Here is a 15,332-nt window from a genome sequence, read left to right on the forward strand (position 1 = left end):
AACAACAGGAAACATAAATAGTGGGAAGGATTAACTGGCAGGATTGTTCCTTCCCCAAATCAATATTCATCCAGGCAGCATGGTAGAGTTGTTAAAACCATGACCTTAGAGTCAGGGGCTCCCTATGTTCAAATCTTAGCTCTACTACTCATCAGCTATATAACCTTGAACAAATTACTTTCCTTTTCTTTTCTTAGAGACGGAGTCTCATTCTGTCGCTCAGGCTGAAGTGCAATAGTGAGAACACCGTTCACTGCAGCCTTGACCTCCTAGGCTGAAGCAATTTTCCTACCTCGGCCTCCTGAGTAGCAAAGACCACAGTTGTGTGCCCCTGCATCTGGTTAATTAAAAAAAATTTTTTGTAGAGATGGGGTTTTACCATGTTGCCCAGGCTGATCTCAAACTCCTGGGCTCAAGCAATCCTCTCCACCTTGGCCTCCCAAAGTGCTGGGATTACAGGCGTAAGCCACCATGCTTGGCCTACTTGATTTTTTTTTTTTAAATAATTAATTTATTTTTTTTGAGATGGAGTTTCACTCTTGTTGCCCAGGTTGGAGTCAAATGGCGCGATTTCGGCTCACCACAACCTCCGCCTCCTGGGTTCAAGCGATTCTCCTGCCTTAGCCTCCTGAGTAGCTGGGATCACAGGTATGCGCCACCACGCCTGGCTAATTTTTTTTTTTTTTTTAATCGAGACAGAGTCTCGTTCTGTTGCCCAGGCTGGAGTGCAGTGGCACAATCTCGGCTCACTGCAACCTCCACCTCCTGGGTTCAAGTGCTTCTCCTGCTTCAGCCTCCCAAGCAGCTGGGACTACAGGCGCATGCCACCACGTCTGGCCAATTTTTTGTATTTTTAGTAGAGACAAGGTTTCACCATGTTGGTCAGGCTGGTCTCGAACTCCTGATCTCATGATCCCCCTGCCTCAGCCTCCCAAAGTGCTGAGATTACAGGCCTGAGTTAATTTTCTATGCTTCCATTTTCTTATTTTTAAAATTGAGTTATTAATAGTACCTATTTCGTAGGCTGTTATAAGGATTAAATGAAATAAAATATATAAAGCACTTACTATCTACCAAGAACTATTTTAAGTGCCATTATTGAGAATTCACTATTAATATCATGCCCGAGTTGGGCCCAGTGGCTCACACCTGTAATCCCAGCACTTTGGGAGGCCAAGGCAGGCGGATCACTGGAGCCCAGGAGTTTGAAACCAGCCTGGGGAATGTGACAAAACCCATCTCTACAAAAAAGTACAAAAACTCTGGCCAAGCGTGGTGGCTAACACCTGTAATCCCAACACTTTGGGAGGCCGAGGCAGGAGGGTCACTTGAGGTTGGGAGTTCAAGACCAGGCTGGCTGACATGGTGAAACCCTGTGTCTACTAAAAATACAAAAATTAGCCAGGCATAGTATACGTCTATAATTCCAGCTACTCGAGAGGCTGAGGCACGAGAATCACTTGAACCCAGGAGGTGGGGGTTGCAGCGAGCCGAGATTGTGACACTGCACTCCAGCCTGAGTGACAGAGTGAGATTCTGTCTCAAAAAAAAAATTAGCTGGGCATGGTGATGCACACCTGTAATCCCAGCTACTTAGGAGGCTGAGGTGGGAGAATCACCTGAGCCTGGGAGGTCAAGGCTGCAGTGAGCTGTGATCACATCACTGCACTCCAGCCCGGGCATCTCAAAAAACATGCCTGATTCTGAACTGCCAAAACTAAGAAAAAGAAATTCCACAGACAGCATTTTCCTTTTTAATGCCTTTACCACTGGAGTCAAGGAACCTGCATATGAATTCCAGGTCTGCCACTTACATTTGCAGCATGATTTGGGACAGTTAAATAACAAAAGCCTTGGTATTCTCTTCCATAAAGCGGAATTGTTCCAACGATTAAATAAAGTAGTGTGCATAAAGCACTAATGTTTACTCCCTGACATACAAGAAGTGCTTAATAAATGATAGCTATCACTTATAATTTCCTTGCTTTATATTGCATCTAGACTTACCTGCCTCTTTAAAAGTCTGGCCTATTAATTTGGCAATGAATCACAATTTTAAATGAGCATACTCTTGACCTAGAAATTTTCCACTTCCAAAAATTTATCCTAGGGAAATAATCACACAAGAGCTCAAAGTGTATATTCAGTGGAGCTTTTAAAACAAAATGAAAACAACATACATGTTCATTAATAGAAGACTAAATAGATCGGGTGCAGTGGCTCATGCCTGTAATCCCAGCACTTTAGAAGACCGAGGCAAGTGGATTGCTGAGCTCAGGAGTTTTGAGACCAGCCTGGGCAACATGGCGAGACCCTGTCTCTACAAAAAATACAAAAACTAGCTGGGCATGGGCATGGTGGTGCACCAACAACTTGGGAGGCTGAGGTGGGATGACCACTTGAGCCCAGGATGTCAATGCTGCAGTGATCTGTGATCACATCACTGCACTCCATCCTGGGCAACAGAGCAAGACTACCTCAAAAAAAAGAAAAAAAAAAAAAAGATGACTAAATAAATAAATTATGTTCTACCCAAACAATAAAATATTCTGTTAAAAAAAAAAAAAACAGATTTGTAAGTATTGACATGGAAAGTTTAAGGTATATTCCTGAGTGGAAAAAAATGAAGGAGCAGAATAGGATATATAGCATGATTCCTTTTTTATAAAATATACATGTCTACATATAACTACACATGTATAAAGAAAATTCTAGAAAAATATACATCAAACTTAATAGCAGTCTCCCCTGGTAAGACTGGAAGGGAAGAAGGGGACTGGTAAGACTGGAAGGGAAGAAGTATGAAAAATAAAACCTAGAGAAAAGAGATGCAGATTTTATGGCTCATAAAACAGTAATTATCTGTGAACATATTCCTTAAATTATCAACGTATCTCTTAAATTATTTTTATACATCCAGGAAAAATACAAACCAACAGTATAAGGATGTCTCAAATATGACCAAGAAATATATTCTTTGAAAATATTATAGTCATTTAATTCCTGAACTTCTGAATATTTAAGTAGCTGCAGACTTCAGAATGGAGGCTATTCTAAGTGTAGGATGCCAGCAACTAGTGTGGTAGTACTTATCTATTCAAACAATACAGAGTGCTTACAAGTAACAGTTAGCCAGGGAGTATTAAGCATTTATACTTACAGCATGAGACAGATAGTACCGTAAGTATAAATACTTAATAAATGCTATCCCCAATAAAATTCACTGAACAGTAGATATCTAGTCATATACACAAATACGCTATGAAAATACTTTGTGTAATTTCTATTATTTCTAAGCTTCTTCTTCCACATTGGGATTAAGTGTTACCGGTGAATATACCCTTGAGCTAAATGCACTCCAGTACCTTATAAACACAGTGGCTATTTAACATTCAAAAGGGGGAGTGTATGTTGTCTGCTGGAAGTGGCATAAGGAAGGTCATGTTCAAAATGGATCACAACATTTTGAAGTTTTATTATATAAAATGATGACACTCTCCAACAATACCAGAAACCTCTCTGTGCATAAGATTTTTTTCAACAACTGTGAAGAAACTATTTTAAACAGTATACTTCATTCCTCAGATACAGGTACATGTCAACAAGTAGAAAAGTAAACACAGAACTTAAAACACAGGTTCAAGATATAAATAGCTGGGCACAATGGCTCACGCCTGTAATCCCAGCACTTTGGGATGCCAAGGCGGGTAGATCACCTGATGTCAGGAGTTCAAGACCAGCCTGGCTAACATGGTGAAACCCCGTCTCTACTTAAAATACAAAAATTAGCTGGGTGTGATGGTGGGCGCCTATAATCCCAGCTACTCCGGAGGCTGAGGCAGGAGAATCGCTTGAACCTGGGAGGTGGAGGTTGCAGTGAGCTGAGATCGTGCCATTGCACTCCAGCCTGGTGACAAGAGCGAAACTCCGTCTCAAAAAAAAAGGGAAAGAAAAAAGAAATAGAAATCAACACCCAAATAAACAGAAATGATTTTATCAAACATACTTACCATTGAATGGATTGATTCCTGCCTTTATTCTTGTAATAATAGCTTCTTTTACTTCTTTTTTCTTCACACATCGAATACCCAAATTTTGGAAACTAGCAGGAAAAAAACAATATTCAAAACTGCATTATAAACACAAGGAATATTGCAAAAATCAAACATACAGCAACACTGAAGTTATCATGCTGTCAGTTGGACATACCAAAGCATGAATGTGCTTCCAATTGCTCTGATAAAGATGAGAGTAAGAAGTGGGGTTATATGGCTGGGCGCGTGGCTCGTGCCTGTAATCCCAGCACTTTGGGAGGCCAAGGCGGGTGGATCACCTGAGGTCAGGAGTTCGAGACCAGCCTGATCAACATGGAGAAACCCCGTCTCTACTAAAAATACAAAATTAGCCAGGCATAGTGGCGCATGCTTGTAATCTCAGCTACTCGGGAGGCTGAGGCAGGAGAATCGCTTGAGCCCGGGAGGCAGAGGTTGCGGTAAGCCGAGATCATGCCATTGCGCTCCAGCCTGGGCAACAAGAGTGAAACTCTGTCTCAAAAAAAAAAAAAGAAGTAGGGTTGTACTTCTAAGAACTGTTAAAAGAAAAATAATATATACTATATCATTCTAACATACAGTGTTTTACAATTACATCTTACTAATATGCCTATGTCAAACATACCAAAATATAGATTAACAGTAAAGCAACACCAAATGGTAAAATTTACCTCCCAAACAAATTCAGAATCAAATCAATAAAGTTGTATGTTTGACAATGTAAAGCAAAAGCTGTAAAGAGATGTTCACAGGTTGAAACCCACAGGTATGTTTTGCTAGGCTCAAAAAGTGTTGCCTATATTTTTAAAAATCTGCACAGGTTATCTACATTTAGAAATCAGGTAATTGCATATGAACATCTGGATTTCCGGCTACATTTTAAAGACCTGGCAATACTAGGTTGGCACAGAAACAACAGGCTAGGGACTGAGCCCCATTTATGCAGGGCTCTTTAGTTTGCTACAGTGCCTGTTAGTCCTCCTACACTTGATCCACACCACTCATTTACGCTGCTTGCCTAGCTCCACAGAGATTTGCTTTTTGAGCCCTGAATTCACTGTTCCTAGCAGTAGAATATGTTTTGTGCCATATTATATAGTTATAGCCATTCATCATAAAAAATTACTAAAACGTTTTTGTATTAGAAAGAAGTTTAATGCTAACAATATTTAACAAGTTTCAAAATGTCATTTATGAAAAACTTCCCAATAGCTACAAATACTACTAATTTGCATATGTGTAGCATAGATGATGGTGGGGGGAACTCCCCCACCACCACCAGTCATACTTGTTCCCACATGGAAAAACCATGACATCAGTAAAATTGGGTGGGTGTGAATAAGGAAGCAAAACTCAATTATAATAACATTACTATTGTTCAAACTTCACATGGCACTTGCAACCGGAGACTACTTTGTCTGCCTGTCTCCATACTCATGCTGTCTTATGCTCATGCTCTTCACATTCAACACACTTACAATTTTGCTAGCATCTAAAATATCTTTCACATTTCCTTCCTTTGCCTTCAATAACTACAAAAATAAATCTTAAAAAACATTTTTTTTTGAGATGATCTCACCCTGCCACCCAGGCTGGAGTGCAGTGGCACCATATCGGCTCACTGCAACCTCTGCCTCCCAGGCTCGGGTGATCCTCCCACCTCAGCCTTCTGAGTAGCTGGACTACAGGTACATGATACCCTACCCAGCTAATTTTTGTATTTTTGTAGAGCCAGGGTTTCACCAGTTGCCCAGGCTGGTCTCAAGCTCCTGGACTCAAGCAATCTGCCTGCCTCAGCCTCCCAAAGTGCTTGGATTGTAGGCATGAGCCACTATGCTTGGTCAGCTAAATCTTGAATTCTTAATCCTTTCTTGAAATCTTGCAACTATAATCCTCTTCCTCAAAAGCATTCTACTTCTTTGAAAGATTCTTGGTTTGATTCTTTTTCTTTGGTAAAAGATTTTATAGAATTCTTCATATTAATACATTTATATTACTTTATTTTGTTTCATCTGAATAATCTCATATTTGACTGCTATTCACAGAATATTAGGGGTGGTGGTAATTTTTGAAATTCTGAAATGAAGGATCAAAAGATTGTCTGAATCAATTATTCATTCATTCATTCACAGACATTCAACAAGCTTTGGGGTTCGTACTATATACCAAAAACTCTGCAAAGTAATGGGGATATACAATCCCTTTCCTCAAGAAGCTTTCTAGTGGAAAGATTGGCAAACTGTAACTCATGGACCAAATCCAACATCTTGTCTGTCTTTGCAAATAAATTTTTATTGGAACACAGCCAAACTGATGTTTACATATTATCTATGGCTGCTTTCATGCTACAACAGCAGAGCTGAGCAACAGAGGCCATACAGCTTGCAAAACCCCAAACATTTACTATCTAGTATTTCACAGAAAAAGTGTGGTAGTCTCTGGTCAAGCAGATATACATTAAATAATCACACATACACAAATGCTAAACTGCAATCATAACAAGTTTTATGAAGGAGGTATACATGATGTTATGGGAGCTTATGCTGGAACAGAAGAAAAGACACTTCCAGGTAAAAGGAACAGGCCACACAAAGACCCCTAGAAAAGAGCACTGGAAACAGAGGAAACTAAAGGAAGGCTTTGTGAGTGGAGTATAAAAATTAAGGAAAGCAGAGTTTAATAAAAGGCTAGAAATAAAGGTGGGTCATGTGGGCCTTATAGGCTATAGAAGGAATGCTGTCTTTATTCCAAGAGCCAAATAAACCCATTAAAATGTTTTAAGCAAGGGAAAGACAATTCCGTTTGTATTTTAAAAGATCACACTGGCTAAAGTGAGGAAAGATAGAGGGTTTGGAAAAGGTACAAAATGGTTGATGCAAGACCAGTCAGGAGGTTATTCCAGCAGCCCCAGTTTAGGCTATAGTGGTAGTATGATGGTGATGAATTTCACTGAGTGAAGTGGATAGATTCAAAACCACTTGAGAAGGTAACAGTTAGTAGATTCAACATGTACACCTGGATGAGGAATGCCAGAGATGACACCTATAGGTCTTTTATAGCAATCACTAACATATGGCACATTAGAAGACCAATTATGAGGGGAAAGAGATATGATCACCGTAAAATCATGTTTGGGGAATATTCTATTTGAAGTGCTTTTTTTTTTTTTTTTTTTAAAGAGATAGGATCTCGCTATGTTGCCCAGGCTGGACTCAACTCCTGGGCTCAAGCAATCCTCCTGTTTCGGCCTCCTGAATAGCTGTAACTACACGCATGGGCCACTGTGCCTGGCTACTTAAGGTACTTTTGAGACATTTAAGGGAATATGTTGAGAAGGCAATCAGACTTACTACCATTTCCTACCAGAAGGAACCAAGAATCTCTGGAAAAAGCTGATGACTTCAGGGCTGGGGCAAGCAAAGCACAAGTTGGCCAGGCACAGTGGCTCATGCCTGTAATCCCAGCATTTTGGGAGGCTGAGGCAGGAGGATCACTTGAGGTCACGAGTTTGAGACAAGCCTGGCCAACATGATGAAACCCCGTATCTACTAAAAATACAAAAATTACCTGGGTGTGGTGGTGCACACCTGTAATTCCAGCTACTTGGGAGGCCAAGGCACAAAAATTGCATGAACTCGGGATGGGGAGGTTGCAGTGAGGTGAGATCGCACCACTGCACTCCAGCCTGGGCAACAGAGGGAGGCTCTGTCTCAAAAAAAAAAAAAAAAAGGAAAAAAAAAAGAAAAAAGAAAAGCACAAGTCTTGAACATTTTGTTTTGTCAAAAAGCAAAAAAGTGCTCAAAGAAAGATGAGGGCATATCAAAAAAACACAGGAGACAGTTTGAAGAGGCTTGCATTAGTCAAATCTGGGTCAATTTGAAAATCAAAAGAATAACAGAATAACTATAATACATTAAATACAAGAATGCATGAGTTTACAGTGATACTTTTTAAATGGAGAAACAGAGGAAGGGAAAGTTCTTCTTTATAATAGAATGTCAAGATAATATTGCCAATAATGTGAAAAACTGAAGGGATATTTTGAGAGTTATACTGCATCGCTTCTATAGATTTCTTGCCCAAAATGTTTCATGTTAACATGAAAATAGTATTCATGTTAAATATAATGCTACCTATAGTGTGTAATCCTTAATGGGATCCTGAATTGGGGAGAGAGTTGGAACAGCCATAAAGAGCATTATTAGGACAATAAGTGAGGTGATCCAAAAATTTAACTGCCTGTAACTAAGAAAGAACAGCCAGAAAAGCAGGAAGTAAAATGGAAGTTTGTTTTCACAGAAAGCAAGGAATAAAAATGTTTCAAATAAGGAGTGATCACGTGTAAAATGTTGTTGGGAGGTCAAGTAATACAGACAAATATTTGCCAAGTGTGTATAATACCAGATATTTTGTTTTGTGTTATTATTGTAAGAGGAGCATTTAAAGTATTTTTTTCTAAACGGTTATTACTAATATATTTGGAGACTATTAATCTCTTTTCTGTTGCAATTAGTTCATTTTTCCCCAAAAGCCAATACATGTTCATTACAAAAATGAATTATAAAATATAAGTTAAAAGAAAAACATAAAACCCTACAATCTTACCCACCCAACTACTATTAATACCTTAGTATTAACATATACATATCATGTATATGTATAAATTTATCTTAGACAAAAATAAAATTATTCTTTACGTGTTGTTTTAAAACCTATTTATCTGGCCAGGCGCCGTGGCTCACGCTTGTAATCCCAGCACTTTGGGAGGCTGAGGCACGTGGATCACCTGAGGTCAGGAATTCGAGACCAGCCCAGCCAACATGGTGAAACCCTGTCTCTAATGGTTTAAATACCAAAAAATTAGCTGGGCATGGTGGCACATGCCTGTAATATCAGCTAACATGGGAGGCTGAGGCAGGAGAATCGCTTGAACCAGGGAGGTGGAGGTTGCAGTAAGCCGAAATCACACCACTTCACTGCAACCTGGGCAACAAAGCAAGACTGTCTCAAAAAGAAAAAAAAAAACACAAAAAACAGAAAACCTATTTATCTAATATATTGTCACTATCTTTACATACCAATAGACATATTGGCAATATGATTTTTAAGGCTGTACAGGAGTACGTTGCATGAATGTATCAGTTTATTTAATTAATCCCCTTTGCTAACTATTTGGATTGCTTCTAGCTTTTTGCCATTACAAAGAGAATTGCAATGAACAGCATTAGAGCATAATGTCTGAATACACTTAATTATTTTCTGAGGCTAAACTCCTAGAAGTGGAACGGCTGGCTCAAGAGGCATTAATATTTTTCGGGATTTTGCTATGTAGTTAAACTGCCCACCAGACGTCTTTATTAATTTACATTCTAACATGATGAATGGGCCCATCTTCTGGTAGCCTCACTATCATGAAGTATTACATGATTACTTTTATCTTAGAACTATTGTTGTATGTTAATTCCATAACTTGCCACTTTCTAAATAATAACTCTATAGAGTTTTCCAGTTGATTTTTCTCACATCCAGGCATTTTTACGTTAACTGTAAAAGGGCGTGGCACAGCAGCTCACACCTGTAATCCCAAGCACTTTGGGAGGCCAAGGTGGACAGACTGCTTGAGTCCAGGAGTTCATGACCACCCTGGGCAACAGGCAAAACCTCATCTCTACAAAAAATACAAAAATTAGCCAGGCATGGTGGTGCATGCCTGTAGTCCCAGCTACTCAGGAGGCTGAGGCTGAAGATCGCTTGAGTCTGGAGGTGAAGGTTGCAATGGGCCGAGATCATGCCACTGCACTCCAGCCTGGGTAACAGAGTGAGACCTTGTCTCAAAATAATAATAATAATAACAATAAGTTAACTATAAATGAAAAGACAGAGGCCGGGCGCGGTGTCTCACACCTGTAATCCCAGCACTTTGGGAGGCCGAGGCAGGCAGATCACCTGAGGTTGGGAGTTCCAGACTAGCTTGACCAACATGGAGAAACCTCATCTCTACTAAAAATACAAAAAAATTAGCCAGGCGTGGTGGTGCATGCCTGTAATCCCAGCTACTCGGGAGGCTGAGGCAGTAAGAATCGCTTGAACCCAGGAGGTGGAGGTTGCAGTGAGCCGAGATTGCGCCATTGCACTCTAGCCTAGGCAAAAAGGGCAAAACTCCATCTCAAAAAAAAAAAAAAAAAAGGACAGAGTGAAAAATTATTTCAAAAACTGTCCACCCCAAGAAAGGAAATCACAGTATACAATAAGTTTACGTTTACTTTTAATAACAATAAAAATGTCTTCCTGCTGACCATCATAAGATGTGTCTACTAATGAAGAATGAAAGGGTAGTTCTAATGCAAATAGTAAAAATGTAAGTGTAAAATATAGTAAATAGAAGTAAAATGAGAAAATTATTCTGCTAAAAAGTAACAGATTGTCATGGAGAAGAAACAGAACATCCTATATCTTATTTCTGAAGATGTCTGTAACTGTGTACTTACAACAGAGGTCTGCGTTCTTGTCCAAATTCCGCTTCATAGTAGCCGTCTCTGCAGTCTTTTCCAACTAAATCATGAGGATGAGGTTTATATGGGTCATTCTTTGTTACTAATGTAATTCTCACTTTTCCTTTTCCATAATAGTTCATAATCTGAAAAAACGGGGAAATTAAATATATGATCCAAATAGATTGCATTATAAACTGATCTACTAAATGAGAATTCAATTTACATTAATTATAATGTAAATTGAACTGGCACTAGATAGATAAAATCCAACTGACGAACAACTGCAGTTTAGATGAAATTTTCCAGAGAATACCAGTACAGAAGAACTTACCTCTCAGTTTCTTGACATATTTTCTGCCCTAATTTCAATTGGTCATATCATTTGCCTGGGCTTATTTTCCTTTCAAAACAAGTAAAACTCTACCCAAATTTTACCCATAGAACATGAGAAAACAGATGTTAAGTCACTAAATGCCCAGCTCTTTAACGTACTGTCATACCATAAACATTCCTTGAAAATATATTTAAGCCATATTGGAAAGGACAGCACATAAATATAATCATTTTACTTAATATGTGACATTTCACTTCACAAAAATATTTGTTCAGTAAGCTTACCCCAAGCGTTTACTCTAGAATAGGCAATAAATCAAATTAAGTTTAACAACAACAAATTTCACATAGAAAGTATAGCTAGAACGCAGAGTAAAAAGGAGAGTTTAACATGGAAGAGGAAGGAGGACAGGAATTAATGCTTAGTTTGAAAGCTAGTAAATTTGCAAGAACAAAGCAGGGAATATAAAAACCAGCATACCACAAAGGAGCAAGGTAAAGTAAGAATGGGTAGCTTACGAGGTAGAGGGCACTAAAATCCACAATTTTGAATTTAAATAGAATTTGAAAGTAACCAGGAAGTATTACATTTCTTTCTGTATGAAAGAGAAGGTAATTGCTCAAGACTATAAGTAGGCAAATACAAAACTCAAGCTGTAAAGTGTTTAGGACCTACTGGAATGGTAAAAATACGTATCTTAGAAATAGAGATGCACAGGAAAAGATGAATTATGAAAAAAAGTTTAAAAATGACTCAAAAAACTGGAAAAATAGTATTTTCTTATTTCCTTTTTATTAGCATCTCATCCATCTTAACATTTAAAAGACTTAGGCCGGGCGCGGTGGCTCACGCTTGTAATCCCAGCACTTTGGGAGGCCGAGGCGGGTGGATCACGAGGTCAGGAGATCGAGACCATGGTGAAACCCCGTCTCTACTAAAAATACAAAAAAATTAGCCGGGCGTGGTGGCGGGCGCCTGTAGTCCCAGCTACTCGGAGAGGCTGAGGCAGGAGAATGGCGTGAACCCAGGAGACAGAGCTTGCAGTGAGCCGAGATTGCGCCACTGCACTCCAGCCTGGGCGACAGAGCGAGACTCCGTCTCAAAAAAAAAAAAAAAAAAATAAAATAAAATAAAATAAAAAATAAAAAACATTTAAAAGACTTGGATAGCCCAAATCCGTATTACTGCCAAAAATGTGATAAAAATAGAAATCTGGAATTCAATATATACTTTTGCCATTGGTTTATTCTATAATTCAGCAATTCCCTTTAAGTTCATCAACAGAATAGATTTTGTAAATAATCTAGTTATAAAACAGTGAATTAAGATCTGTTGATAAAAGTAACACTTTTCAAAAAAAAAAACAAAAAACAACACTTTTCAAAATCTACTTTGCCATTAAAGTTTTTTAATTGGCATTTAAAGGATAAACCCTTCACTGAAAGTCAAAGAAAAATAGTTTACAAATAGAAAATATAAATTTAGTACATTGGGCTGGGCATGTTGGCTCACACCTGTAATTGCAGCACTTTGGGAGACCAAGGCAGGCGGATCATGAGGTCAGGAGATCGAGACCATCCTGGCTATCATGGTGAAACCCTGTCTCTACTAAAAATACAAAAATTAGCTGGGCGTGGTGGCGGGCACCTGTAGTCCCAGCTACTCGGGAGGCTGAGACAGGAGAATTGCTTGAACCTGGGAGGCGGAGCTTGCAGTGAGCCGAGATCACGCCACTGCCCTCCAGCCTGGGCAACAGAGTGAGACTCCGTCTCAAAAAAATAAAAAATAAATAAATAAATAAATTTAGTACATCTTGGCTGGGCGCGGTGGCTCACGCCTATAATCCCAGTGCTTTGGGAGGCTGAGACGGGTGGATCACTTGAGGTCAAGAGTTCGAGACCAGCCTGGCCAACATGGCGAAACCCCGTCTCTACTAAAAAATACAAAAATCAGCTGGGGGTGGTGGTGGGCATCTGTAATCCCAGCTACTCGGCAGGCTGAGGCAGGAGAATCACGTGAACCCAGGAGGTGGAGGTTGCAGTGAGCCGAGATCGTGACATTGCACTCTAGCCTGGGCGACAAGTGTGAAACTCTGTCTCAAAAATAAATAAATAAATAAATTTAGTACATCTTATAACTATTAGTATGTTTACCAAAGTCATTTTTGGTCAAAAGCTTTTTAAAGTTTATGCTAATGTGAAAAAACTGTATTTATAAAATGGTATTTCAAATCAGTCAATGACCCAGAGAATCAGAGACAAGCAATAAAGTTAAGAAAAAGGAGAAAAAAATGTTCTAGCCCTAAGACTAGCCAAGAAGAATTATGATCGAGTTCTCAAATCCATGTTTAATCTACAGAATAATATCACTCACCTCTGTAGAGAATGGATTTTCCTTATCATCTTTGTGTTCCATGAAAAAGAACATGATCCAAAAGCTGCCAGTGTACTCTCAACATTGAGTCACTCTACTTAGGTTAATACACAAGCACCATAGAACTATCTGCAGTGGGAAAGACTCCATTTTATATTTAAGAAATGTCCTTAGACATCTTTTTACACTTGATCTTAGCCAAAAGGCCGAGAAGCGATAGACATCTTTTTAATGTCTTTTTAACAGATGTCTTTTTAACAGATCTGTTTAAAAAAAAAAAAAAAAAAAGGAAAAAAGAAAAAGATAAACCTGTGGAGATGACTGTGAAGAAACTGGCCCTTTAAAATAATTGCTATAGCTAATATATGAAGCAACTAATAGCGAGATAGACACAGAAGAAGGCTCTATTACCTGGATAGAAGGGTATGTTCGATTGTTGTCTGTGCTGTGCTCCCCTGGAATGCTGCCTGCTGATCGCCCTTCACATTTGTATCTAAAACGCATTCCCCTCTGCCTGGGTTGTTCAATTATCTCTATATATGGGTTATACACACCTGAAAAGTTTTTAAAAAGGAGGAGGTCAGTGAGATTAATATAGCAATTAATAATGGATTTTAACACTTCTGTTTTTTCATAACAGCAGACTAAAACAAAGATTTTTTTCCTCCTAACATTAAATAACAAGGCTGAAATGTTATCTTGGAGATTGGCTGGGAGAGGCACCTTTTTTTTTCCATTCAAATTGAGTCCCTATGTAGTGTCAAAACAAGTCATTCAAACCATATTGATTGGTTAGCACTTTATAGCTTAATATCTATAGCTAACGTCAATATGAAGTTCTGAGATAACCACTTCAGAGATATCCGCCTCCCACGTGAGACCTAGCAGAAGGGTTTCCCCCAAGATTCCCCAAGAAGTGTAAAGAAGATAGTATTCAGAAGTAAAATATTACACTCCTAAAGTGAGTTTAATATATTTAACTGCTTGATTTTACATCATATTCATAATAATGAAAAGACCATTCACTGAAAATGAAAATGCATTTAAATCCTTGCAGAAGCATATGTAAGTTTTTTATATCTCCATTGAAATATTAAAGGACTTACACATAGTATATCAAAACAAGCCCCAGGAGGGACTTTAGGCTCAAAGAATGTGCAATCAGTCCCATGTAAACCTTTTCTAAAGACACAAAAGAGAAAAAAAAGTATTTACTTTCTATAATAACTAAAATTCAAAATATGCATCTGCAGAATGAACTGCTGATACACATAACATGGATGACTCTCAAAATCATTATGCTGAGTGAAAGAAGTTAGACCAGAAGAGCACATACTGCATGATTCCATTTATATGAAACTCTAGGATATGTAAAGTAATATACAATGAATGATAGCAGATCACTGGTTGCCTAAGAACAGGGATAATATGGTGGATAGGAAAGGCAGGGGGGACAATGGACATGTTAATTATCTTGTGATGATGATTCCAAGGTGGTATACATATGTCAAAACTTATCAAATTGCATACTTTAAAAGTACAGTTTGTTGTACATGAATTATATGTCAATAAAGCTATTTAAAATACATGCAACTTTACTATCTTTTATTATCCAAATTGTGGGGGAAAAGGTAAATAGACACTCAACTGTACTTGCAAGTAGGGGAGTTAATAGGGGTGTGAAGATGTTTTCCATTAAAATATAATAAGTGTTCCTTAATCAGTTTAGTGCTGACTAAGGCTTATCCTGTTAGAATGCAAGCAATCCTGAGAAATGGTAACACAGTGGGCCTTATCAGAACAGTATGGAGAAGAGGCCTTTAGAATCCTACCCCAGCTACTTCTTAATAGTAAGACCACGGAAATGTTATTAAAATTAAAAATCTCTTAGTTTCCTCCTCTGTAGAATAGGAATAATCATAATAGCACCTACCTCACTGGGTTGTTGTGAAGATGACAGATTATATGTGCTAAATTCTTACCAAGTGTCACATATACATATACATTCAATAAATGGTGTCTACATGAAAAAATGCTCATCATCACTGGCCATCAGATAAATGCAAATCAAAACCACAA

General features: G+C 38.5%; 1 protein-coding gene across 1 annotated transcript in view; it reads right to left on the bottom strand.

The window, feature by feature from the left end:
* Positions 1 to 15,332, bottom strand: part of REL (REL proto-oncogene, NF-kB subunit) — a 44,952-nt gene that overhangs the window by 20,990 nt on the left and 8,630 nt on the right. The window contains exons 2-4 of the mRNA XM_032178580.2: positions 13,665 to 13,807; positions 10,541 to 10,689; positions 4,011 to 4,102 (exon numbers count right to left, since the gene is read on the bottom strand). Of these exons, the coding sequence (XP_032034471.1) occupies positions 4,011 to 4,102; positions 10,541 to 10,689; positions 13,665 to 13,807 (384 nt within the window). The remainder of the gene's footprint in view (positions 1 to 4,010; positions 4,103 to 10,540; positions 10,690 to 13,664; positions 13,808 to 15,332) is intronic.

This window comes from Hylobates moloch, unplaced genomic scaffold (assembly GCF_009828535.3).
Source record: "Hylobates moloch isolate HMO894 unplaced genomic scaffold, HMol_V3 SCAFFOLD_15, whole genome shotgun sequence".
Taxonomy (NCBI): Eukaryota; Metazoa; Chordata; class Mammalia; order Primates; family Hylobatidae; genus Hylobates; species Hylobates moloch.